This window comes from Doryrhamphus excisus, chromosome 18 (assembly GCF_030265055.1).
Source record: "Doryrhamphus excisus isolate RoL2022-K1 chromosome 18, RoL_Dexc_1.0, whole genome shotgun sequence".
Taxonomy (NCBI): Eukaryota; Metazoa; Chordata; class Actinopteri; order Syngnathiformes; family Syngnathidae; genus Doryrhamphus; species Doryrhamphus excisus.
The window spans coordinates 3,972,034-3,996,257 of NC_080483.1; the positions used below are offsets into that span (position 1 = coordinate 3,972,034).

Here is a 24,224-nt window from a genome sequence, read left to right on the forward strand (position 1 = left end):
CCCAGATCTGAATCCCATTGAACATCTGTAGAAGGAGCTGAAACATGCCATCTGGAGAAGACACCCGTCTAACCTGAGACAACAGGAGCAGTTTGCTCCCGAGGAGTGGGCCAAAATACCTGTTTTACTTACAGAAATCGTTTAATTGCAGTGATCTCCTCAAAAGGTTGTGCAACAAAATATTAAGTTATGGGTACCATCATTTTTGTCCAGGCTTGTTTCGTTAATTTGTTTTTTTAAATAATTATGTTAATAACCAATTCAAAAGTGATGGCTGATTTTGATTGTTTAATTTTCAATAACTTTTTATTTATTGTTACTTTTGTAAGTTTCAAGTAATTTCAGTGAGAATTGTGGGATTTTCCTTCTTTAACTGAGGGGTACCAACAATTTTGTCCACGTGTGTATAAGTTGCTGGACCAGCCAAAATATGGTAACTGGATTTGCATAGTTCCCTTCGGGAAAAAGTGGTTTCAGGTTTTGTTTGATAAAACAACACACACGAGAAGGATTACGGAATAAAAGCAAGTGTGAACTGAAATGACACTGACATTTAAGTCAAAGATGAGCAAACAGAAGGTGGGATGATGCACGGTATCAAACACAGACCAAAGGGATACAGTGTTTTCTTGTGTTTGTTATCCAACTTCCTCAACAGCAGAAATTCAGGTTATACTTTGAAACATGATAGTACCCAGCCTGTACAGTATGTACAGTAAGTCAAACCGCTGAGAGGCAGTGCTCCACATAAAAAGTTATGTAAAAAAAAGGGGGGGGGCAGAAGGGGTTACAGTTACATAATCAATCCTAAAGAAACCAGGTCACTAAACCAATGACACTGAGCCTCTTACAGCAGCCATCTGCCACAGCAACGCAGTCAGAGAAAGGACAACAAACCCTGTCACAGCTCAGCTCGTCAAAGTCAAGAGCATATGAGCACCCGACGTATGTCAGGATGTGTCTTCCTTAGCTTTGCAATGCCAAGGCTTCACCGCCTACACAAGCTGCAAGTTGCAGGAAAATGAAAAAGAAAAATGTCGACTGCCACTATCGGCCAATATTGAAAATATCATGAAATATCGTTTTTTCTGCCACTGCCGGTGCAGGGGGAGATGACCTTGTGCTTCATACAACAATTGCTAGATCAGTTTGTCCGCTGTCTGGAATCATTTCCAAGGAGAGAGCCAGGCATTTTTCATGAATACTTCAGCATTGACGATAACATTTTTAAATTATTTAAGATTTAAAACATCTTTTGTTTTTTAAAAGCAGCAACAATTAGAAAAACAGATCCAAGTTGATACTAATAACGGGCCTTTTCATCTCTATCCGAAAGCTGAGATGCATTTTATTTCATGAATGATGTCTGAGCAACGTTTTAGCATATCAAGTACATGTGTTGCTACCAAAATATCAATGCGGCCTTTGCATCCTTCACTGGTGCTTGACTGTTGCCACCAACACAGGCTGCTGTGGGCTGAACCCTGCCAAATCATCACTGTCCTCTCTACCTGCACACTCCCACACACATATTCACAGACTGCCACGTGGTAGATATTCTTGAGCATGGTAAAGGATCTGCTCCTACGAAAGCGGTAGTAACAACTAAGTAGTGTCACATTTTGTCATTTTTGTTTTTTCAATTTAGGGTATAATTTGTGTATGAGCCGACGTACACCAAAACTCGATTCCTCGTCCTCAGTGTAGGAAAGGAACTCATACGTAAGCCGGGTATGAAAGTACACACTACGTGCTTTGCACACGCACACATGACTTAAAGCCTCAACTGTGTCAACAAGTGTCACATCAAACCAAAAAGAGTGAACGTAGGGAGAGTGTGTGCGTGCTTGAAGGCCTGGAGTCTGTGTCCACAGACACCAGCCAGCAACCCGTCGCAGCTGCCACATCTGTCCTGACAGCAACACATTTGCCCAAACTGGAAACCCCCCGGGACAAACCTGCCAGTTACAATCACAACCCTGACTTGAATACAATGACGTCCATGTCACAAATGCTGAAAGTACCCAAACAAATACCTCTGTTTGCTGCAGTGGAAACACAAATGCTGGGGTTTACAGAAAATACATAAATTGCAGCTTTCACTTTCACTACAACTGCCTTACTATGACCAAACTATGCTCTTTTTAAAATTTCATTAACAAAGTAGCCTGGTGGCATAAAAACTGCAAACCGGAGATACTGTGAAACACATTTGAACATTTGGGAAGGACCTGGGAGGCGAAAGGAAGGAATGAAGCACGACTTACTCTAAACAACACAGGCTTGCGCAATAGACCACACACACGCACACACACCAACCCGCACACGCGCGAGTCCAGGTTAACTTCAGAGTAGAAGCCCAACGGTATACACAGGTTCTTACATAAGTCTGACAGTCGATGTCAGTGACATTTAGCAATGGAAGGGTGGTGGGATGTGTGTACTCCCTAGCAGTGTGTACTTATAGTCACTGGACGATATCTTAGGGATACCTGCAGATGTATTACACTTTTGTCTTTACACTGATGGTCATGATCCATGCTAACATGGCATAGATGTATTGGCATGTTGGGCTCTATTATTGTGGTGCAGTGAAGGTGGTGCAGGGGGGACGGTAATTTCATCCAAAGCACCACTGTGTGCAGCCAATTTGGTAATCGACTGAGTTGGGCGTGGCGGCGCACCAGGGGAAGAAGTCCACATTTTCAGCTTGGCTATGCGCCGAGGGTGAAAGCACAGCTCCGACCTGGTCTATTCCCGGCGAAGACAAAGTGCACCCAGCACCTATGATTTCCCATATTTCTCTGTTTTATTTTAATAATTTATTATTAATGTGATCTGAAAAGATGAGAGTACATTACAATTGAGGATGAGGAGGCGATGCCGGGAGAGAATATACCATCAAAGGTTCACCTATTTGGCCATGGCAGAGCACAAATACAGGTGGGCTCATAAGGCCTGATTAGCCTGCTGCTGTGTTTAACATAATTGTCACTTAATTTTGCACTCCTATTCAAAAAACAGGATGCGATTACATGTGTCCCGTGAGGGGATAGATGTGGTGACGAGCATTGTAGCCTCTGATGAGCAGTCCGGTGGGCCCTGTGCATTTAAAGGTAATTGGAGGCATTAATTTCATTGGTTAAGATTATACTTGGACACACGGCGGTCGAGTGGTTAGCGTGCAGACCTCACAGCTAGGAGACCAGGGTTCAATTCCACCCTTGGCCATCTCTTTGTGGAGTTTGCATGTTCTCCCCGTGCATGTGTGGGTTTTCTCCGGGTACTCTGGACAAAACACATGCTAGGTTAATGGTTGTTTGTCTATATGTGCCCTGTGATTGGCTGGCGACCAGTCCAGGGTGTGCCCCCCCCTCTCTCGCCCGAAGACAGCTGGGATAGACTCCAGCACCCCCGCAACCCTCATGAGGAAAAATGCGGTAGAAAATGAATGAATGAATGAAGATTACACTTGAGTTAAACCCTCTCACGCCTTCTCTCCTCCCTCTTTGCCTCATGTGCCAGTGGGAAGGATGGAGGTGTGGGTCCGCCACACTACGCAAGACTGCGCAGTTCACAAAAATTGCAAAGTGCACTTGCCATACTCCATTGGCACAGGGCGGCGCAGGGCAGGTCAGCTCCACCTGTGTCTGGTCTACAAGTGAGACCATTGTGTCATACTGTGGTGTTTGTAATATTTTTTACATATTCTTGTCATTTCATTTAGTTATTTAAGACTAGGCCTGTCACAGTAAATCAATAAACCGCACAATAAATAAAAACAAACTGCATCTGTCTCAACGCCTGGGAGCGTTGGTTCTATAGCGGAATGCCTGGAGTGAGTGAGCCCTACTGTCATTCTTTCAGTGTCTTTGTCACAGTGGGGGGGGTCCAATGGTGAGTGCACACACAGAGTGCCTGAAAAGTGTTTCAGGCACACAATTTGTGACTGAAAATGGTGCACATGCTGCTGCAAAATGTATTGACACCTAGTCAAACAGTGTATACGCCAATGCACATTGCTCCTGCATGGGAGCCGCTACCCGCTTCCGTGCAGTCTGGGAATTATTTGGTCCTGCTGTGTTCCGCGCGACGCCATACAACAGCCAACATCACCCCAAAAACTACATTAATTTGCAGTCCTGTTAAGGAATAATGCCCAATTTTTACAATATTGTTTTCAGAGACTTGATTTTATATATTGTTTTTATCATTGTGTGTTTTTTATTATCATCCAGCAAAATTGGTTATTGTGACAGGTCTATTTAAGACTAATACAGTGGAAGCTCGGTTCGCGTCACCCAAGGGTGTTCAAACTTTTACCACCGAGGGCCACATATGGAAACGTCAGAAGATGCGGGGGCCATTTTAATACTTTTGAAATTTTGTATATGTATTGAAAGACAAACTCTTGTATATCATCATAACACTTTTTTTCCCCCATTGTCGCTGTTTGTTGTGTTTATTGTTGTTTTTTTTTTGTTACCTTAATTTCTAGAATGTACCGTGGGTCTGCAGAAAACAAGCTGCTGGCCCAAATTTCTTTCATTCATTCACTCATTCATTCGTTTTCTACCGCTTTTCCTCACGAGGGTCGTGGGGTTTGCTGGAGCCTATCCCAGCTGTCTTCGGGCGAGAGGCAGGGTACACCCTGGACTGGTGGCCAGCCAATCACAGGGCACATATAGACAAACAACCATTCACACTCACATTCATACCTATGGACAATTTGGAGTCGCCAATGAACTTTTAAAAAAATATATTTACGTTTATAGTTACGCATTCACAAAAAGTGCATATACGTGCTGAATGAAGGTTACGTTTACCTCCATTGCAGACCTGATTGTTGCCAAAGACAGGATGTGACAGCGAGATCAATAGAGACACCACTTCCTGTTTGGCCATAAATGATTTCTTGAATTCAATGGTGTTTCTCACCTCAAGTTTGTGCTTTTCTTATGGTTTATTTTAGCAACACTTATATGATGGCAGCGTTTCCCCCAGTTTAATTGTTTTTGTGTGCATTTGGTTATTTTTGCCTGTTGGCCACGGTACTAATAGAGACACCTATCAGTTCCTTGTTCTGCAGCAAAAACACAGATATTGGATGTAATTAGGTTGTGGATGCAATAGACCAACTTAAAAGTGGCTGTTCGTGTGCAGAAAATGTAGAATAGTTAACTAATGAATGGTGTCGCATATTAACGGGACCACATACGTGCATGACAAAAACGTTTCCACACAACTGCTATTTTCATGTCAGAGATAGTTCAAATGCAGACAGACAGGATACAACACATGACAGGTGTGTGTGTGTGTCTGTGTGGGGAACAACTCTTTGCAGCCTCACAAACCTGTTTATAGACACAGGTGCACACACACACACACAGCATGGGTAAATAGCTGCTGCACGCTTTTATCCTCCACAATTACAGCTGAAGGTCACACAGCAGCAGAGAGACTGAGTTCCAGGGAAGGGAGGGGGAAAAAAAGAAAGCGGCGTTCTTATGTAACCTCAGCCCAGAGTTGGCAGGGGCCCAGGAATCGTGCAGTTTGCAGGCGGGAGAAACTAGGACACAGCCTCAATGACTGCCACTGTCGTCACAGTTCCGCACAACTCATTAATACACGCATATCGTACGCACAAACACACACCCACAGCCACAGTGTCCCCTATCGGCAGCTACAGGAAATGCCGGGGAAACACCCCACACATGACCAGACCATAAAAATGAATGAAAAGAAGCAAGGAGAAGAACAGGAAAGCAATGACTTTGTTTCAATTTCCGTTTCCATACTTTTGCAACAACAACAAAGTCTTAAAAACCACCCTAATGCAGGTAGGCCATTTAAAATTTAAAACATGTATTATTTTAGATGTATTTTATTTTCTATATATCTATTTAGTAATTTATTTATGTTTTTCTATGGTCTATGTTTATTTATGTAATTCTAATGCAGGTCATTTATATTATGTTTAATATATTTATCTATTTAATAATTTTAGATTTTATTTTCCATTTGTCAATTTTTTGTTCTTTTTAAAAATGTTTTCTAATACAGAAATGTAAACTTTAAAATGGGTTTTATTTATGTATTTATTTTTCAATGCAGTCACTTATATGTTTAATACATGTATTTCATCATTTTATGTATTTTATCTATATTTTATATATTATATTTTATCTATCTATTTAATTAATTATTTTATGTGTATTTATTATTATTATGTATTTACTTTATGTTATTTAAAAATGTTTAAACACTTTTTGCAACTGCATAATCCAGTGGTCACCAACCTTTTTGAGCCCGAGATCTCCGATCTCAGCCATGAACCTGCGCAAGATCTTCCAGGTCAGGCTTGTGGTGTCGGCTCTGTGAGCAAACTCCAACTCTTTTTGGCTCGTTGGCTCAGTGTCATCCTAATCAGCAGTGTTTTTTGGTGGTGCACATCTATGGAGTTCTCTCACCTTGTCGCTCACCCGGGTGTACGTTTGTGCGCTCATTGTATCTCCGGACAGGTTTTGGGGACTGGGACCCTGGAGCTTGTGGGTGGTGTGCCTGGAGAGCGGCAAGGTGTTCAAGCGTGTTCAGTGATCAAAATGTGTGCCTGTTGGTCACTCTCTGGGACATCTACAGTATTGCTCGACCACAACTGACATTCATAGCCTCTGTTCTCTCCTTGTCTCTCTCATTAGCATTTAAAAGATGTTACAAGTCTTTTCTGTGCTGGGACTAACTACAGTACGTGGCCTGTACGTTTGATAGTAGTGGCACCCACGAGAACTAGGGGAAAAACAAGAACGGGAAAAGAACAAATAACCTTTGGCATATCCATCTCATCATCAAAGGCCCTGAGCTGAAAAAAAGCAGAAGGTTAGCGGGGTTAGATAACAGTCCAGGAAGCAGGAGGAATCAGAGGTCAACAAGCCAGCATGCGTGACGTGTTAGTTAAGTGAGTCATATGGACATGCTCCTCCAATTCAGAGCCTCATAAAAGAACATTTGTCAATGCATAATATGTTCGCTGATTCGATTTTTTTGTTTGAGTGCCAGGAGGATGCAGAGCATTCCAAGAAAGTCGCAATGTTGGACACAAATTAAAGGATTAAAATAGTTTTGTAAAAATATAGATTAGAACTTCATGTTGTACACCATTCAAAATTACAAAAACCTTAAAGCTTAAATCTGGGGTGCAGTGTCCCTTAGTTCTGTGCACAAAGCGTGACAAAAAGTCAATGTTTGAATGGGTTTTCTCCTATTTCTAGCTTGTAAATAGGGTGTCCCATGTATACACTGACAGTTAATAGAAACTCTGAGACCACATTTTTCCAACCCTAAACTTGATTTTCCTCATATAAATCATTTTTGAGGATGGTGGCATCCACAAAGTCACAGCAGTCAGTACTGGGTCGACGCACAGTGGGGATGCTGATCCGTTCCTATCGAGTGTTTCCCGTGCTGTACGACTGGCATGACAGGTGTTGCAACTGGATGTGGCGATCTTGGTCGGGAGTTGTCACTCTCGCTTGCCGTGGACGTGGTCTGTCTATCTGTCCATCTGTCCATCTGTCCATCTGTCCATCTATCCATCTATCCATCTATATATCTATATATGTATATATATATTTTGACATATATACATAGATATATGACAGACATGACATTATTGGCACTAGCACTGTGGCAATAAGAGCCTATAAAAGAGCTGCAGCAACAATTTTGCCTTTGCAGATAGAATGATAATAGTGCTTAGCGAATATTGGCAGGGTCAAATAATACTTTTTTACTTGCGCTGAAATACCCAAGAAAGCATCCTACCTTCTCTCCATAACCACGGTCCTTTGTCATCATCTCTCTAAGTGTTTGCAGAACTTTGATGCACAATCTCTCTTCATTTTCCTCCAGCAGCTGCTTGGTGTGCTTGATCAGCCTGCAAGAGTACAAGTATAAATAAATCCCATGTGTACCCTAATTAAAATGCAGTAGATGAGCATTTGCACGTCTTACTTGCATATGAAGCCTCCGCTCTCACATTTCTTACGTGAGTCGGTGTTTTCCGGGAAGAGCAGCTCAGGCCTATGCAGCACGTCCACAAGCACGGACAATTCAGCCTGGACCAAAGGACGCAGGCGGTCTTCCAGTGCTGACACAATGTCCTGCGTCCCACACCAACACAGTTAGCGTCAACACTGTTAACACATCCAAAGTATCCCGTACCTGCAGGCGTTCAATGATGTTCCTGTAGTCGCGTGATGCCGTCACCACCGAGTCCCTGCGGGCGGCGTTGCGAGCGGAAAGTCTCCAGCTCATTGCTGTCTTCTGCACAATGTTGTTGGATTTCACAAACAAGTTGTTCACCTGATTGTCCAAGTCAACAGGAATGGCGATGGCCCTCCCTTTGGCTAGCAGGAACACAAAGATACACATAAGCAATCCGAAAGACGCCTTAAGTCAAGATTTTTCTTGATGTTTTGGAGCTTACCAACATCTGATAGGACTTTGATACAGTTCTCCACAGAGCCTTTCTGGACAGGAAACAACCAGTTGCAGTGGTAGACCCTGAACACCGCCTGCAACAGCTGCACAAAGACCGGCTGTCTGGTCTAAGAGAAGAAACTGCATGGTGAGACCATTCCATTTATTACGTCACAAGTCACTTCTTTAACAGACAGTTAAGTTGTTCACTACCCAACATAAAAACATCTACTGCACCAACATCTAACTCCTCTATCGTGCTGTGACCGGGCCATGTCACCAGCATGCTTGCTTCGTGTTGCTTTGACAACCCAATAACAATCGTTGACCACTCTCCCAAGTGCAGACCATCAACGGTGATGCCCAGAAAAACCCCCATTGGCACACACATTCAGCAACACTGCTACACAATAAAAGAAATACCTGGAAAATCTTCCCCAATAGAGAAGCCTGTGGCAGACCATATGAGCAGGGAAGAAATAAATCATGCACAGAAAAAATGGAAAACATCAACATCTAAAATAGGTTAATACAGTAGAATCTTGGCATAGCATGTTTTTAGGATTATGTCATACAATGTATGTAAAATTATAATTATTGTTTATACAATTATTTTTGTGTTAATATTTCTGTGTGAGTGTCTGCATGTCGGGGAAAGATTAACAGGATTCTTGGAGAACAATTGCTTTGGTTTTTGTCTGACTTTTTAGAACAAATGAATTCAAAAGACAAAACTAAATGCACCCAAGTGTGCCAAATGATTCGTTTATCATTAAAAATTGCAATAAACGGTATAGGAAATGTAATTGTCCTCTGGCACTTCTGGCTTTGAATTTAAGCTGAATCACTCTCACTGTTTTTCAAAAATATATTAATAAATCATTGCTGTTTCATGGTTGACTACGGCATATTACTGCGAAAAAATGTAATGAATTAGTGAATTAAGCATTTTCAAAGATAAAAATGGCTAAACAAAGTAAAATACTAGAGCAATGAAAAGACACATTCAAAAGATGAGAAAATGAAAATTCTATCCCCTTAATATTTCAATATTCAATATACATCTACAGAACTAGGATGACTACTTAATAACGCAACAAAATGGCAGGGAAGCTATTATACTATATTATATATTCACAAAATACCTTGCCTTGTCGGACCTTATGAAATCAACAATTAAAGGATTATATATATATATATATATTAAGATTAAGATATGCCTTTATTCGTCCCTCAGTGGGGAAATTTGTATATATATATATATATATATATAAAATATATGTAAAAAATATATATTACATCTACGTTTACATTTGCATGATAGCCAAAATCCTCATAGGGCCCGACATCACTATCACCTAAGGTCACATCAGACTGGATAGTAATTACATAAGGGGACAGGTGACATCATCTCGCCATACTTACATTCTTTCTGACGGCTGCCTACAGCACCACACAGACATTAATAGACGGGGGGTTACATAACGGTTATTAAGGCAGAGAAAGCCATAAATCTTATGCTCGTCAACCATCTCATGTTAAATACCCTTCTTGGAAAAACCATTGGCCCCTTTTCTCTGCACCTCGAAATTGAGCTTAACATTGACACATGAGAGTACAGGAGTAAATCGTAAATCGTAATGTGACAAACACGTCAAGCAAGATGACTTGGGGTCGGCACAGGACGGCAAGGACTATAAGTGATGTTTCTTTGCATGATTTCTTTGAGATTTGTGTTGCAACTAACAATGGCAAATGATCAGAATAGGCCTGGCCCCGATACACTAATATCAATAAAAAGTAGATAACTTTTCTGGCCTCAATAAATTGACGTGTTTGTTTTCTTCGTCTCTCTTTACCACACAGGCTGACAAGAGGGTTCACTCTGCATGTGTCTGTGTGCATTGGTTCCACAGTGGAATGAACGGAGAGAGTGAACCCTCCTCTCAGCCATTCAGCCTCTTTGACCCAGGCGTTGGAGGGGGGGCTACTTGTGACTGGAAACTGTTAAAAAGCCAACATTTGACAGACAAGTATTGTCCAGCAAAATTTGTTATCGTGAGATAAGGCCATTGTCTCTTTGACGGTGATGCAAAGTTACTCAATGAAGACTCTTTATTACTCAATGTATTAAGTGACATGAAAGGGGGAGTCGGTCCTATACCACTTCACCTATACCTCTACAATGATAAATTAAATCAATAAGTTTCTGACGATATCAATACAAAGACAGCATCTTTATCTTTTATTTTCATTTAAACATCTAAATCCACGCACAATGTATGCAATGTACAAGAATGTACTATAATTAGCCAGTGAAAAAAACAATACAAAGCATATGATAAAGCTGACGTATCATTATTGGTGAAGCTATTTTTTATTTTATACAGAGCATCTGGAAACTATTCACAGCGCTTCACCTTTAGCACGTTTTAATGTCACAGCTTTATTCCAAAATGGATGAAATTATGTTTTTATTTTTTAAATGTAATCCATTTTGGAATAAGGCTGTGACATAAATGAATGTTGAAACAATGAAGCGCTGTGAATACTTTCCAAATGCACAATATTTACTATATTTTATTTTCTTAACATTGGAAATGTTATTTTTCATTTAATTTAATATGTTTTATAATGGGTATGAATGTGACTATGGTGTGAATGGTTGTTTGTCTATATGTGTCCTGTGATTGGCTGGCCACCAGTCCAGGGTGTCCAGGGCTCTCGCCCGAAGACAGCTGGGATAGGCTCCAGCACTTGTGAGGATAAGCGGCAGAAAATGAATGCATGAATGCTTTATACTGTACTTGCATATAAACTATTATATTATTTATCAATTATTCATGACATTTATATGTCATGTCATTATTTGATTTGTTTCGCCACAGAAATGATGAAAATGCTGAAAATTGTATTGGATAAAGTTTATTAAATTTTTAAAAAATACTTTAGAATTTGTATATAAATACTTGTCAACTATTATTTAATATTGTTGATCTATAATTATATTATGTTATATATTATATTTATGATATATATTATATTTGTACTTTGTATTATATATTGTACTTTTTATACTATAATATGGAAATTATTATTAGTAATATTAAGTCATTAGTCATTAATATTAATTCTTTAAATTTTTTTATGCGTATATATCTCTTTCACATTTTTTACCCTTCAAAATGCCGAAACTGCTGAACTTTGGCCACCCCTGGCATAAGCCATTTACCTACCATCACACATTTCGATTACAAGATCCTCATATTTAAACACAAGATGGAAAAAAACATCAGTAATTGCTGATAGTCTTTCTCTGCTTCTTCGTAGTCCTTTTCAAACATGTTGGATCGTGCAAATGTAAACCTGTGAAACCTGTAAACCTGTTTCTCAATGTTTTTCAAAGTGTTCTGGCCTTGGACATCATGAACTGCAAGGTGCAAGTGTACCCGATGTTCCATCTGGTAAATCTATATACAGTACATGTGATTCATGTTGCAGCTGTTTGTGTGGTATTGATTTCGCACCTGCAAGCTGGTGCTCTGGTCAGAAAAAGGCGAGCTGAAAAAAGTGTTCACGATGCTCATCACCGTCTCTGTCACGTAGCGCTCCAGGATGGTGTCGGCATGCTTGCGATCACTCGTATTGTTGCAGACCTGCAAGCGTATAAACATGCACACACAGTATCAAAAAAAGATAATTTGATGGAACTTTATCAGATGTTGCTTACTCTGCAAATATCAACCAGGAAGTTCTCAAAGAGCTTCCACATGTGATTGGAGGTGTAGATCTCCTTCATTTCCACCTCAGTGTCCACATAGCAGTGGTTTAGGAAGTTGATATAGGCAATCTTCACCTAGAGGAGGTTGATTCATGCAGAAATTGGACATTTTAGAATTCCATGACGAACAAAGTAATGCAAGTTGGCAGATTTTTCTCATTTACACTTAACATAGATATAAATGCAACACTTTTGGTTTGCTCCAATGAATCGTTTTTATTTTTCATCCATTATTGGACAGGTGTGCATTAGGCTGGCCACAACGTAAAATTCCTGAAAAATTGCATGAATTCATATTGTGCACGGGTGTGGTGTGGTCTGTTTATTTGATTCAGACCGTTACATGAAGGATCATCACATGGTTGCATTTGTATGATGGAACATGTTTGAAAAAGAGTAGGAAGAAGCAGACCACAACATCAGCAATTACTGATAAGAAGACGCAGAGTTTATATTTAATCTCACCAACTACCCATGTATATTATTAATAATTCATTCACACCATAACTGTTACTTGTTGACACTTACAATATTTCACTTTTTGATATTTTTCATTTACATAGTTTTCCACTTCCTATATGAAAGGACAAAAATGGTATTTTTAAAAAATGAAGTAGTAAATTATTAAAGGGGACTTATTGTGCTTTTTCCACATTTCTGAACTATAAATGTCGTTAGAATGTTGTATTGTCATGTTAAACCATGACAAAGTTTCAGACAATGAGGTTTGCGCATTTGGAAGTGAGCCCTGAAAGAAGTTTGGTTTGGCTCAAATTTCTCTCGGAGATGAATAAAGCCTCCAATGTCGGTGAATTTAATGGACCAGAGAAAACAAAACGGGGACAATTTCATCACACAGGACAGCCAGGACACAAGGTGGAAACAAGACATGTTCAGGGAAAGCACAACGTATGGTAACCCAAACGCGAAACTAAAAGATTTTACAGTAATTTTTCGTTTATTGGGATTAATCGGTTCATGATAAGTGAATTTCCACGAAGTAGGATTCCTTATTTATAAATGGAAGCCTGTTTACAACCTTCCAAATCCAATTTTTTACATTAGAGCCCTCTCAGCATGAAATAACACTCCTATAGTCAGTCATCTTTACACTCCTATTACCCAATACAGTAAACATAAAAGAAAATAAGGCATGAAATAAGACATGAACAAGACATAATATAGAGTTCCTTGTTCTTGTTTTAACATCCTGTTCTGTACAGTACAGATTTAGTGACTAATAAAAGGTCCTTTACTAGGCAGTAGAGGTGATTAATTAATTATTTCATAAAAACCCGTGATTGGGTGAAGCTGCAAATGTACATATTTAAGGCCATCTCACCTCTGGGATGCAATCCTCGTTGGTGACCACTCGTACAATATCATCCAGTGGCAGCAGTGAGTTACATTTAATCTCTGTGTAGACGTTTTTGCCCTCAGTGCAGACGGCCAAGAGCTCAACCAGGTGAATGTGGTACATCAGCGGGCTGTTCTCGTCCATGCGATCCCGCTCGGACCGCATCATCTGCAGCAGTGTTTGGAAGGAGGCGCGGTCGTTATAAAAGACCAAAACGTCTTCGCCTGCGTTCACCAGCTGCGCCAGGTCATAAAAACACATGTGCGTGTGAGGAGAACATGCACAAACATGACAAAAGGAGGATAAACAGGCATGACCTCGGCCATGACGATGTCCTGGCACTTCTTGATGAACTTATTCTCCGCCTTGACAATGGTCTGCAGGAACTTGAGGTACTGGACGTTGCGACCATGTGTCTCGATGCAGTGGACAAAGTGCTGAACCACACGCTCGTTGATCTCACTGCAAAGCTGGAAGTTGTTCATGAATATGTGCTGCATGGTGATGGCTTCCAAAATCTAGAAGAGACACATGAAAATAATGTTGCAAGGGTGCCTTCATCCAGCCTGCTGTGCCATGCGGAAAGATGACACTAACGCCGGGATTGAGGAAAAGATTGATGTGCTTGTGAAGCAGAGCTTGGTTCTGCTGGTTCCCTGCGCAGAAGTTTTGCAGGAACTGATGGGCTAATTTCATGATATCCTGCATGCGTAAATCTTCACCCTGTAGCAAAAAAAATACAAAGACAGACTGTGAGGATTTCTCCGCTAACAGTGGGCTAAAAAATATATGATCCCCATATACTCCCAGAAAGATATGCCCCAATGTAAGCTACCTTCTCATAAGGGATCTGCAGGAGCTCAAGTACTACAGCGTGAGCCCCCATGTTCCGCAGTAACCTCTGCTGCTGCTTCTTGCTCTTCCTACCCGACTGACCCTCCTGCACACAAAGCCTGCAGAGGCGCAGGAGGATCTGATGCAGGAGACAGCAAATAAAAAGGTGACAAATGTGAACAAAACAACCCAGCTCTCTCGTTGGTTAGATGGATGACCATTACCTCTTTTACTACCCTGTAGTTGTAACTGCTGGTACTCTCTGGTTTCTTCGGTTTTTCAGCTCCTCCGGACTCCCCCTATAGGCATTATTTAAACCTGGTATCAGTATCCGGAGTGGACAACTCATAGCACTCTCTCAGCAAAGACGTATCTAATGTTTTAGTACCTTATTATGCTCTGACTCAGTAGACAGACCTTCTCCTACATCCAAACCCTCATCCGGACCCTGCCTCTTATAAACCCATAGCTCGGACTTCTCCACAATGGAGCGCAGCTGGTCTAAGTCAGACTTAATTTGTTTATAATTCTCCACATCTTGGCTGGTGACCAGCAACTGGACCTGGTGACAAGCACGGGGAAAGGATTCAATGTGGGCTAACATGGCATGGTGGATTACTGGTTGAACAGTAATCTCTCATCTGTCGTGGTTCATTGGTTGAACACCCAACTGTGCTCAATGAATTTCCACAAAGTAGGATTCGTTATTTATAAATTTAATATTTTAGTAGCATAGAAAACCTGTTTACCACCTTCTAAATCCAGTCTTTAACATTATTAGAGCCCTCTGAACCTGAAACACCCATGTAGTCACCTATATACTCCTACCCAATATAGAAAATAAGACATATAAGACTTGCGCTCTTGTTGTTACTGTAAATGTGTTCCAATGCTCTGGGAGCCGGGTATGGGTGCATACAGGAAGTGACATCGGGGTTGAGTCCAGCATTTCAAAACCATTAAAGAATTGTGTTTTTTTTTTCCACCGACATATCTTCTCTGACAGCCAAATCCATCACTTTTGAAAGCGGCATCATATCCATTTCTTCATGTGTTTTCTATAATGGAAGATTGGGACTATCCGGTTGTCATTATGCATGTGCACAACACCTCCACTTTCTGGTACAGTAGGTGGTGGTAGGCACCTAATTGGTTGTGACCCGTCATAACAAAAAGAGGAACAAGTCTACATCCGGCCGCCTATTTTTTGGCACTCGGATGTTAGATGGATAGAGAGCAACTTTATTCATCTCCAAGAGAACAACACATTTCTGCTGGAGTTATCACTATGGACTGTGTACGAACAACAGTATAATGGGAGCAGGGATACCATGGTCCGGCTTTGAGTAATCACAATGCGTTCCGGCGAATGCAGGTATAACAAGCTTTGCACTCTTGATGGTATGTTTAGGGTGGTTATTGAATAATCCAAATTCAAAAATGTTTTACATTTGATTTTAGCATTACTTGTGTTTGTTGTTGCTCACTGTAAACTGCTGCTTGTGTGTCACTCAATGAGAGTGACATGGTTTGCAAATGCCGAGAAAGGTGGCTTGCCTGAGGTTTTTGATTGTTTCCTGAACTTTCACTGCCGTTATGATAGACTATCTTAGTAATAACCTTTTCCAAAATACATATTTAAACGATTAATAGTAGTTCTAAAGTGTACAAAATGTCACAAGATTAGAGCCTGGCCACTAAGCTGCACCACTATATCAGCTGCAGGGATCAAATTCTGAGAAAAAAGTACAAATTATGGCCCTTATTTACAAGTAATTTTCTCAACACTGGTGATGATACCTGCTTGAATGCCTGCAGAACATCTTGCCTTTGACTAAAGTGGCGGAAAAGAAGGTGGAGGGCCCTGGACACCAGAGGAGGATAGTCGTGCATTGTCAGGTGGAGAAGGACCCTCAGGAATGTCCGACCTCCATGATCGTCCAGGTCTAAGGGAGTATTCTCTTCACTGAACACAAATCACTCACTGGAATTACAGTCCTGCACTGTGACTCCTAATTTTAAAGTGTGATTACCTTCCTCCAAATATTCCCTCTGCCTGTTCTTCTATGTGCTCAAAGTCCAACGCTCCTGCAATGGCAGTTCGTCAAATCTTCGCACACAAACCTTCCACTCTGCAATATATCACAGCATCAATTTCACCTGGCATGTTGTTTGGACCTTCTACTGTTCCGGCGATGGATACATCGCTTTGGGAGTTGCTCTCATCAAACTCCCTTTTGAATATAGACAGCAGACAGGAGATCCTGTAGTCCAGGCGCACATTTAAGATGAACTGTGTGAAAGAGCAAGATAATAATTTATTAATGGATTTAAATTGTTGCATTAAATTATTGTGCAATTACGATGTACCTGCAGGATCTCAATTATCTTCAGTTTGGTGTCCATGACCAGTATGTCCTGCTTCTCTGGTTCCGTTTGAGACTTCGCTTCACTTCCGTTGGATATGATGGGTGATGTAGTGGGCAGAAAGCCGCCACCTCGAAGGACCACCTGTGACATCAGCTCTCCGACGCCATGAATGGACCTCATCACATTGCTGCCTAGAAGCACAAACCCACCAGGTTCAGATCCATGTGGGCCTCCAATGACTGTTGAGATTTTCCACACCTTTGCTCTCATCTCCTTTGTCCATCTTGTTGAAAGGGAAGATTGTGCTCACATGGACACAGTCTAGAATAGCCAGGAGGATCTTGGTGAGTCTCAGGAGGTCGCTGAAGTTGTAAAATCCAAAATAAATCAGATTCCTGGACAGATTTACCACCTACAACAAAAAATGGGAATGCATTGCTTTGACTGCAGATGTGTTTGATATCCAAAAATGAGTCAAGCGCACCTCAAACGTGAGCTTATTCTTCTCTTTGTCTGCAAAAGGAAAGCTCTGACACACCACATCTCTCAGGTAGTTCTCCACAAACTCCATCGTTTGTGAGAATCGCTCCTTGATTTCATCCTTGGACGTTCCATCGTTGTCATAACTATGGAAAGACCGTACAAAAAGTAGAATTACTGGCAACACTGTACAAAGCCACACGGCCTGTCCATATGCAAGGGGTGGAATGGTACGCCATCATCACGGTTCAGCACACACCTTAATTTTAAGGTGACAATTCAGTTCATTTGGGGTACAGTTAAGGGAACATTTTTTTAAATGAATCAAAAAACTAGTAACTGATAGCAGGTTTTTTACAAACTCTAAGTGACACTTATTTTTCATGGTTGCTATTTCAATTGAAAAAAAAAGAAAAAAAGAAATGATACAGAGTATACTGGACACTAACGCAATATAATGACATGCTACCTGTGTGGATTGACAAATCCGCAAAAGTTGCTGCTTCAAGTCAAGGGTTGGCGACCTTCATATAAATAGTCTGGAGCCACAAAAACATTTGAGAGCTTATGAACATGTCAAAGTTGAAATCTATTTTTAAATGAAGGTGAGAAATACTTGTATACTTGAAATACATCAGTATGTACGGAATATCCTCATCGACACTTCCATGCATTCCTCATTTTTAATTGCTTCACATTGTGTTCTGCATGTAAAACTATAATTATTGTCTATAAAATGTATTTTTATATTCATACTGGGTGTCTGGAACGCATTGATAGGACTTACCAAAATTGTTCAACTTGTGCATCAATGATATCTCCAAAGTCACGAAATACTTAAAGCTGGTATTATTTGCATATGTTATACAGTAAACCTCGGATATATCGGATTCAATTGTTCCCACTGGTTTTGTCCGATATAAGCGAAATCCGTTATATGCGTATACCGGAAAATGTCCGTTTTACGCATATATCGGATTTATATCTGGTATATGCGTAAATCGGATTTTATCTGTTATAAAAAGGCACTTCCTTGACTATGTTTCCAATGTACCTGGACTGGGCAATGAAAAGAGACGTAAGGTAATGAGAATTTAACTTTATTGGACTCTGAGCATAACAAATTGTTAATTAAGCTAGGCCCTGTTACGCCCGTCAGGCCTACGTTATTTCCAATAGTGAGGTTAAGATCTCATTCACTGCTGTGCTAGTATTATTGACGTCACTCACTTTTATATTTGTCCTAAATCTGGAGCCAGGAGAAAGACAATAGCCAGTGACATCAACAAGATTAGCATAACGATGCGGCCATCCGATATATGCAAGGGAAATTTAATGGAAATGCATTGGAACGGGACTGGAGATTTTGTCCAAAATGGGCGAAATCCGTTATAAAAAATCCGATATATGCAATGAATTTTATTGGAAATGCATTACAGAAAAATCGGTTCTTTTTTATCTGTCCGTTGTGAGCGAATTTCCGATATATCCGAGTCCGATATATCCAAGGTTTACTGTACAACATAAGGCGGCAAGAAACATTTCAATATTGAACAAAGCAAATTTTGTTCTCAATCAGAAATCACTCCACACTCTTTGTTGCTCTCTGGTTCTACCATATCTTACTTATTGTGTGGAAATATGGGCTAATAACTATAAAAGCAATCTTCACTTGCTAAATGTACCAAAAAGGTAAAAAAAAAAAAGTAAGGATAATTCATAATGCCGCCTACAGAGAACATACTAACTCCTTATTTCTAAAATCACAAATACTTCAACTTGCTGATATAGTTCATCTTCAAAAAGCTAAAATAAGGCATAAGGCTAAAAATAACCAATTAGCTAAAAATGTCATCCAATACTTCTCTACAAGAGAGGAGAAATATGATCTCAGGGAAGAACTAGCATTTCAGCCATAGCATTTCAGTATGTGGAATCAAACTATGGAATGGATTGAGTAAGGAAATCAAACAATGCACAATGATGAGCCAATTCAAGAAACAATACAAGCAGTTGATGTTTGCTAAATACAAGGATGAAGAGTCTCGAACCATGATGTGCTATATATATATCACTATATTGACACTTACTATGGTACCCATTATGTCATTGTATGGTCGTATCACCTCGTACATTGGTACGTGACAAAAAAAAAAATAATAATTAAAAATATCAGAAAGGCAGGAAGTGAACAAATGTAACAGTTACTGATTGTAAAAGTACTAGATGGAGGGGTAGGATTTAATAAGCTTTGCTTCTTCCTACTCCTTTTGAACATGTGGAACTGTGAACTGATTATGGGATGCACTCAATTGTAATCTGATGCATGTTCAAATGAAATTAAACCATTACCATTACCGTGTATTATTTTATCATTATTTATTATGATGGGAAATCTGATGGTATGCTTCTCTACCAAAGTGAATGTTCCGTAGGGAAAAATTTGATTATAAAGAAACGTACCGTTTCACCCCTGTTATTATCGTAGTAAGTCCGTAATCACTCACTCGTCAATAGCAATTTCAGAGGGAATCTCAGACCAGAGCCGTGCGTATTTGACAGGTGTAACCTGCTCCTGGGGGTCACGGTCCACATGCATGTGCAACATCATGCGGCAAAACGAAGCTCGCAGATCATATGGCAGGTCTTCATCCGACATGCACCGCAAGATCAAGTCCACATCCAGCTGACCAGAGATTTTGTTGATTGCCAGGTACTGCCGGTCCAAACACATCCTCGCAAACAAGTTCAGCTGGTACCTAAGGAGAAACAAATGACCAAAAAGGTGAGGTTGACCATCCAATAACCCCCATAGGAGATGTTGGAAAACACACGGTCCACATTTACCTATAATAACTGACCACCTCCTGGTCCTCCTTTTGGCCCTCCTTTGCGTCCTGTGCCAACTCCCGAATGCTTTTACTGCGGATCTCCTTGTTGCTCTCCTTCCAGAACAACCACACTTCTTCCTCATCTTCCTCCGAGTCCTCAGAGTTGTCCCCGAGCGATGCTCCTTCGATCTCAAATCTTGACAGCACCAGTCTGCAGCAGGATGCCATAAAGAAGCCAGAGAGTTAGGAAATCAGGAAGACCTTAGAATCTCCGTTTGGGCATCTCTGTGTGGAGTTTGAATGTCTCCTGGGTTTCCTCCCACATTCCAAAAGCATGCATGTTAGGTTAATTGAATGACCTGGTAAGCTAAAGTCCATCCATCCATCTTCTATACCGCTTATCCTCATTAGGGTCGCAGGGGTGTGCTTGAGCCTATCCCAGCTGACGTCAAGCAACAGGCGGGGTATACCAATTTCATATCTATGGGCAATTTGGAATGGCCAGTTAACCTAACATGCATGTTTTTTTTGGAATGTGGGAGGAAACCGGACTACCTGGAGATAGAAAAATATCTCCCATGCACGCATTGGGAAAACAAGGAAGCCTTCAAAGCCGTCCCCCGCCCACACCTTGGCTCCTCAGATCACAGATCTGTTATGCTAATTCCAGCATACCAGCCCCTGCTCACCAGGGGAAAGCCTGCTGTGAAGAAGGTGAGGGTGTGGCCAGAGGGAGCTATGTCTGCACTGCAAGACTGTTTTGAGTGCACCGAATGGGACATGTTCAGAGAAGCTGCAACATACAACCAACACACCAATGTGGGGGAGTATGCTGCATCTGTAACAGGCTATATACAGTGGTGCATGGAGGAGGTTACAGTCACCAAGACGATCATCACACGGGCCAACCAGAAACCTTGGATGACTCAGGAGGTGCGTGAAAGACTAAGAGAACGCAATGCTGCGTTTAAATCTGGTGATGTGATGGCACTCAGATCAGCAAGGGCAAATCTGAACCGTGCCATCAGAGTGGCAAAGCGTGCCCACAGCCGGAAGATCCAAAGCTTCTTCCAGGACTCCGGCAACACCAGACGACTGTGGCAGGGCATCCAGACTGTCACTGACTACAAAGCCAGACCTGCATCCTGCCAGAATGACATCAGCTTCCTCAATGAGCTAAATGACTTCTTCGGAAGGTTTGAGGCTCTGAACAATAACCCTGCGAGGAAGGCTACCCCCCACCCAGATGAACAGGCAGTCAAGTTTGATACTGCTGCTGTGTGGAGAGTCCTGAGGAAGGTCAACGTGCGGAAAGCTGCAGGCCCAGACGCCATTCCAGGACGGGTGATCAAGGAATGTGCAGACCAGCTGGCCCACGTGCTCACAGACATCTTCAACACCTCACTGGCCCAAGCTGTAGTCCCCCCGTGTTTCAAGTCCGCCACAATAATTCCAGTGCCCAAGAAACCATCTATTAAATGTCTGAACGACTTTCGGCCCGTTGCACTCACATCCACCATTATGAAGTGTTTCGAGAGGGTGGTTAAGGACCATATCACCTCCATACTCCCCCCATCACTCGACCCTTTCCAATTCGCGTACCAGCCAAACCGCTCCACTGAAGACGCCATCTCCACTGCTCTCCACCTGAGCCTGGAGCACCTGGAGAAGAAAAACACCCATGTACGGATGCTGTTCCTAGACTTCAGCTCAGCATTCAACACGATCATCCCCCAGGACCTGGTACGCAAGTTGGAGCCGCTGGGCCTCAAGACCTCCCTGTGCAACTGGCTGCTTGACTTCCTCACAGATAGAACCCAGTATGTCAGAGTGGGCGACAACACATCCAGTGTCATCTCCCTGAACACCGGCTCACCCCAGGGATGTGTTCTGAGCCCCCTGTTGTTTACCCTAATGACCCATGACTGTCGCCCCAAGTACAGCAGCAACCATATCCTGAAGTACGCGGACGACACAACAGTTGTGGGCCTCATTCAGGACAACAACGAGCTGGCTTACAGGGAGGAAGTGCGACACCTTGTGGATTGGTGCAAGGCGAACAACCTGATCCTGAACGTTGACAAAACAAAGGAGATCATCGTCGACTTCAGGAGATCCAGACCCAGCCACACTCCACTCAGCATCAACGACACAGCCGTAGAAGTTGTGAACACAACCAAGTACTTGGGGGTGCATATCACGGACAACCTCGGCTGGTCACTCCACACCTCCGCTCTGGCGAAGAAGGCACAGCAGCGACTGCACTTCCTGCGGCGGATGAGAAGAGCCTCCCTCTCCCCTCCTATCCTTACCACCTTCTACAGAGGGACCATCGAGAGCCTGCTGACCAACTGCATCTCCGTCTGGTCTGGGAGCTGCAAGGCCTCGGACTGGACGTTACTGCAGAGAGTGGTGAGGACAGCGGAGAAGATCATCGGGACCCAGCTCCCCCCCATTAGGGAAGTAGCAAACAGCCGGTGTGTATCAAGAGCCCATCGGATCTGCTCTGACCCCACACACCCCCAGCATGGACTGTTCTCTCGCCTGGCATCGGGGAGAAGGCTCTGCAGCATCCGCTGTAGGACGACCAGGTTCAGAGACAGCTACTTCCCCCTGGCCATCAGACTGCTCAATGCCAAATAAGCCCCTCTATCTTACTTACATTATTATTATTTATTTTAATTATTTAAATTATTTGGGCAATTTACTGTTCACGCTGCACTTTACATTATGTTGTTCATATTTGGTGTCTATTTATTCTCCACATTATTATTATTGTTATTATTTATTATTATCTTCTTTTGTGTCTGTTATATGGGAGCCAGGCAACGACATTTCGTTGGCAATTTCACTACTGTGTTTTTGTGCAATGACAATAAAGGAAGTCTATCTATCTACAAGCGGAGATTCGAAAACCAGTTCCCTTCTAATTACATCAAAATAAATCTAAAATATTCCAAACGTCCTGTTACTGGTGTCCAGAAATCAGTAATTTTGTCTGATGAGCAGAGGAGGGAGGACTTACTTCGTTTCAATGAGTATGTCTGCGTTGGTCGGATCTAGCACTGCGTTGCAGATAAGCTCCTGTGTCACAGGGATGGACTTATTCATGGAGACACACAAATCAGACAAGTAATCCAGGAACCTGGACACACACACATAATAAAGCAAAAAACAATATGCATTTCTGCTATAAAAAGTCAGCTTTTAATACAAATCCACTGTCTCAAGTATTGGTTTAGACTTGTTTACCAACCTAGGCTCTCGGTTCTTGCGAACCAGGCTGACAAACGTGTCAATCTCTGCCGCAGTGATGTGCTTCTCCAGCAACTTGCGATTGTTATGGAGCAGAGCAGTGATGGTGTCTTCTGCCAGAACATCGTAACCAATTTGTTTTTGCATGAAGCGAAACTGCTTGGCAATGTACTCCTGGGGGCGGAAGACAGACAGACGGTGAAAGCAAACTCACCCTATCATCGTGTCATGTTCCAAAACACTGCTTGTCTTTTTTAATTATGAGCATACTTGCAATAGGCCCCCAGTGACAGCTACAAATGAAATGAGTCAATGAGTCAATGGGGGCTCTGCATTGCAGAGCAACCCATATTAATAGTCATCCAGAAAATGTTTAGCTATTATATCTTACCTTATATCTTCCACTTTTTGTGTGCGTAATGCGGAAAAAAACGCAAGGACCCCCACACATATTACATTTATATATCTATATATATATATATATTTTTTTTTCAAACAACTCATCCTCCTTGCCACGTCGTTCAGGCAAGCTTAATGTGTTTTGGTGAAAACAGTTTCCTTGTGTTTCCAAAAATGTCACTTATATGGCCAACATGTGTGCAGATTTGCTTTTGTTGCCATTTGAAGAGTGTCTGCTACACTTTAAAAGTACTGTCTTTCAAATGAAGCACACAAAAGTATCAAAATATATCAATATTTTCATAGAATCCATTTTAGAGCTTTAAGCTCTGGTATCAGAGTATTACTAGTGGTCTGCCTTGGTCGTGGCTAATTGCCACAACACATATGACGCCATATAGAGACACTACAGTCGTGCCTGGGGATGGTAACTTGCTCT

General features: G+C 41.7%; 1 protein-coding gene across 9 annotated transcripts in view; it reads right to left on the minus strand.

Moving 5' to 3' along the window:
• Positions 1–24,224, minus strand: part of LOC131106077 (inositol 1,4,5-trisphosphate receptor type 1) — a 101,206-nt gene that overhangs the window by 48,543 nt on the left and 28,439 nt on the right. For 3 of the 9 annotated variants that reach the window (XR_009120047.1, XM_058054804.1, XM_058054805.1), the window contains exons 17-41: positions 23,388–23,560; positions 23,157–23,276; positions 20,148–20,342; positions 19,808–20,059; positions 17,305–17,446; positions 17,079–17,232; positions 16,821–17,011; positions 16,611–16,743; positions 16,484–16,538; positions 16,251–16,416; positions 14,839–15,012; positions 14,675–14,749; positions 14,452–14,589; positions 14,214–14,339; positions 13,934–14,134; positions 13,602–13,853; positions 12,209–12,334; positions 12,006–12,134; positions 9,904–9,921; positions 8,902–8,928; positions 8,486–8,606; positions 8,221–8,405; positions 8,011–8,159; positions 7,822–7,933; positions 6,824–6,859 (exon numbers count right to left, since the gene is read on the minus strand). Coding sequence is in view for 8 of the 9 variants with exons in the window: in XM_058054804.1 (XP_057910787.1) it covers positions 6,824–6,859; positions 7,822–7,933; positions 8,011–8,159; positions 8,221–8,405; positions 8,486–8,606; positions 8,902–8,928; positions 9,904–9,921; positions 12,006–12,134; positions 12,209–12,334; positions 13,602–13,853; positions 13,934–14,134; positions 14,214–14,339; positions 14,452–14,589; positions 14,675–14,749; positions 14,839–15,012; positions 16,251–16,416; positions 16,484–16,538; positions 16,611–16,743; positions 16,821–17,011; positions 17,079–17,232; positions 17,305–17,446; positions 19,808–20,059; positions 20,148–20,342; positions 23,157–23,276; positions 23,388–23,560 (3,450 nt within the window). In the remaining variant the exon portion in view is untranslated. The remainder of the gene's footprint in view (positions 1–6,823; positions 6,860–7,821; positions 7,934–8,010; positions 8,160–8,220; positions 8,406–8,485; positions 8,607–8,901; positions 8,929–9,903; positions 9,922–12,005; positions 12,135–12,208; positions 12,335–13,601; positions 13,854–13,933; positions 14,135–14,213; positions 14,340–14,451; positions 14,590–14,674; positions 14,750–14,838; positions 15,013–16,250; positions 16,417–16,483; positions 16,539–16,610; positions 16,744–16,820; positions 17,012–17,078; positions 17,233–17,304; positions 17,447–19,807; positions 20,060–20,147; positions 20,343–23,156; positions 23,277–23,387; positions 23,561–24,224) is intronic. The other 6 variants (XM_058054810.1, XM_058054806.1, XM_058054808.1 and 3 more) reach the window with 4 other exon arrangements.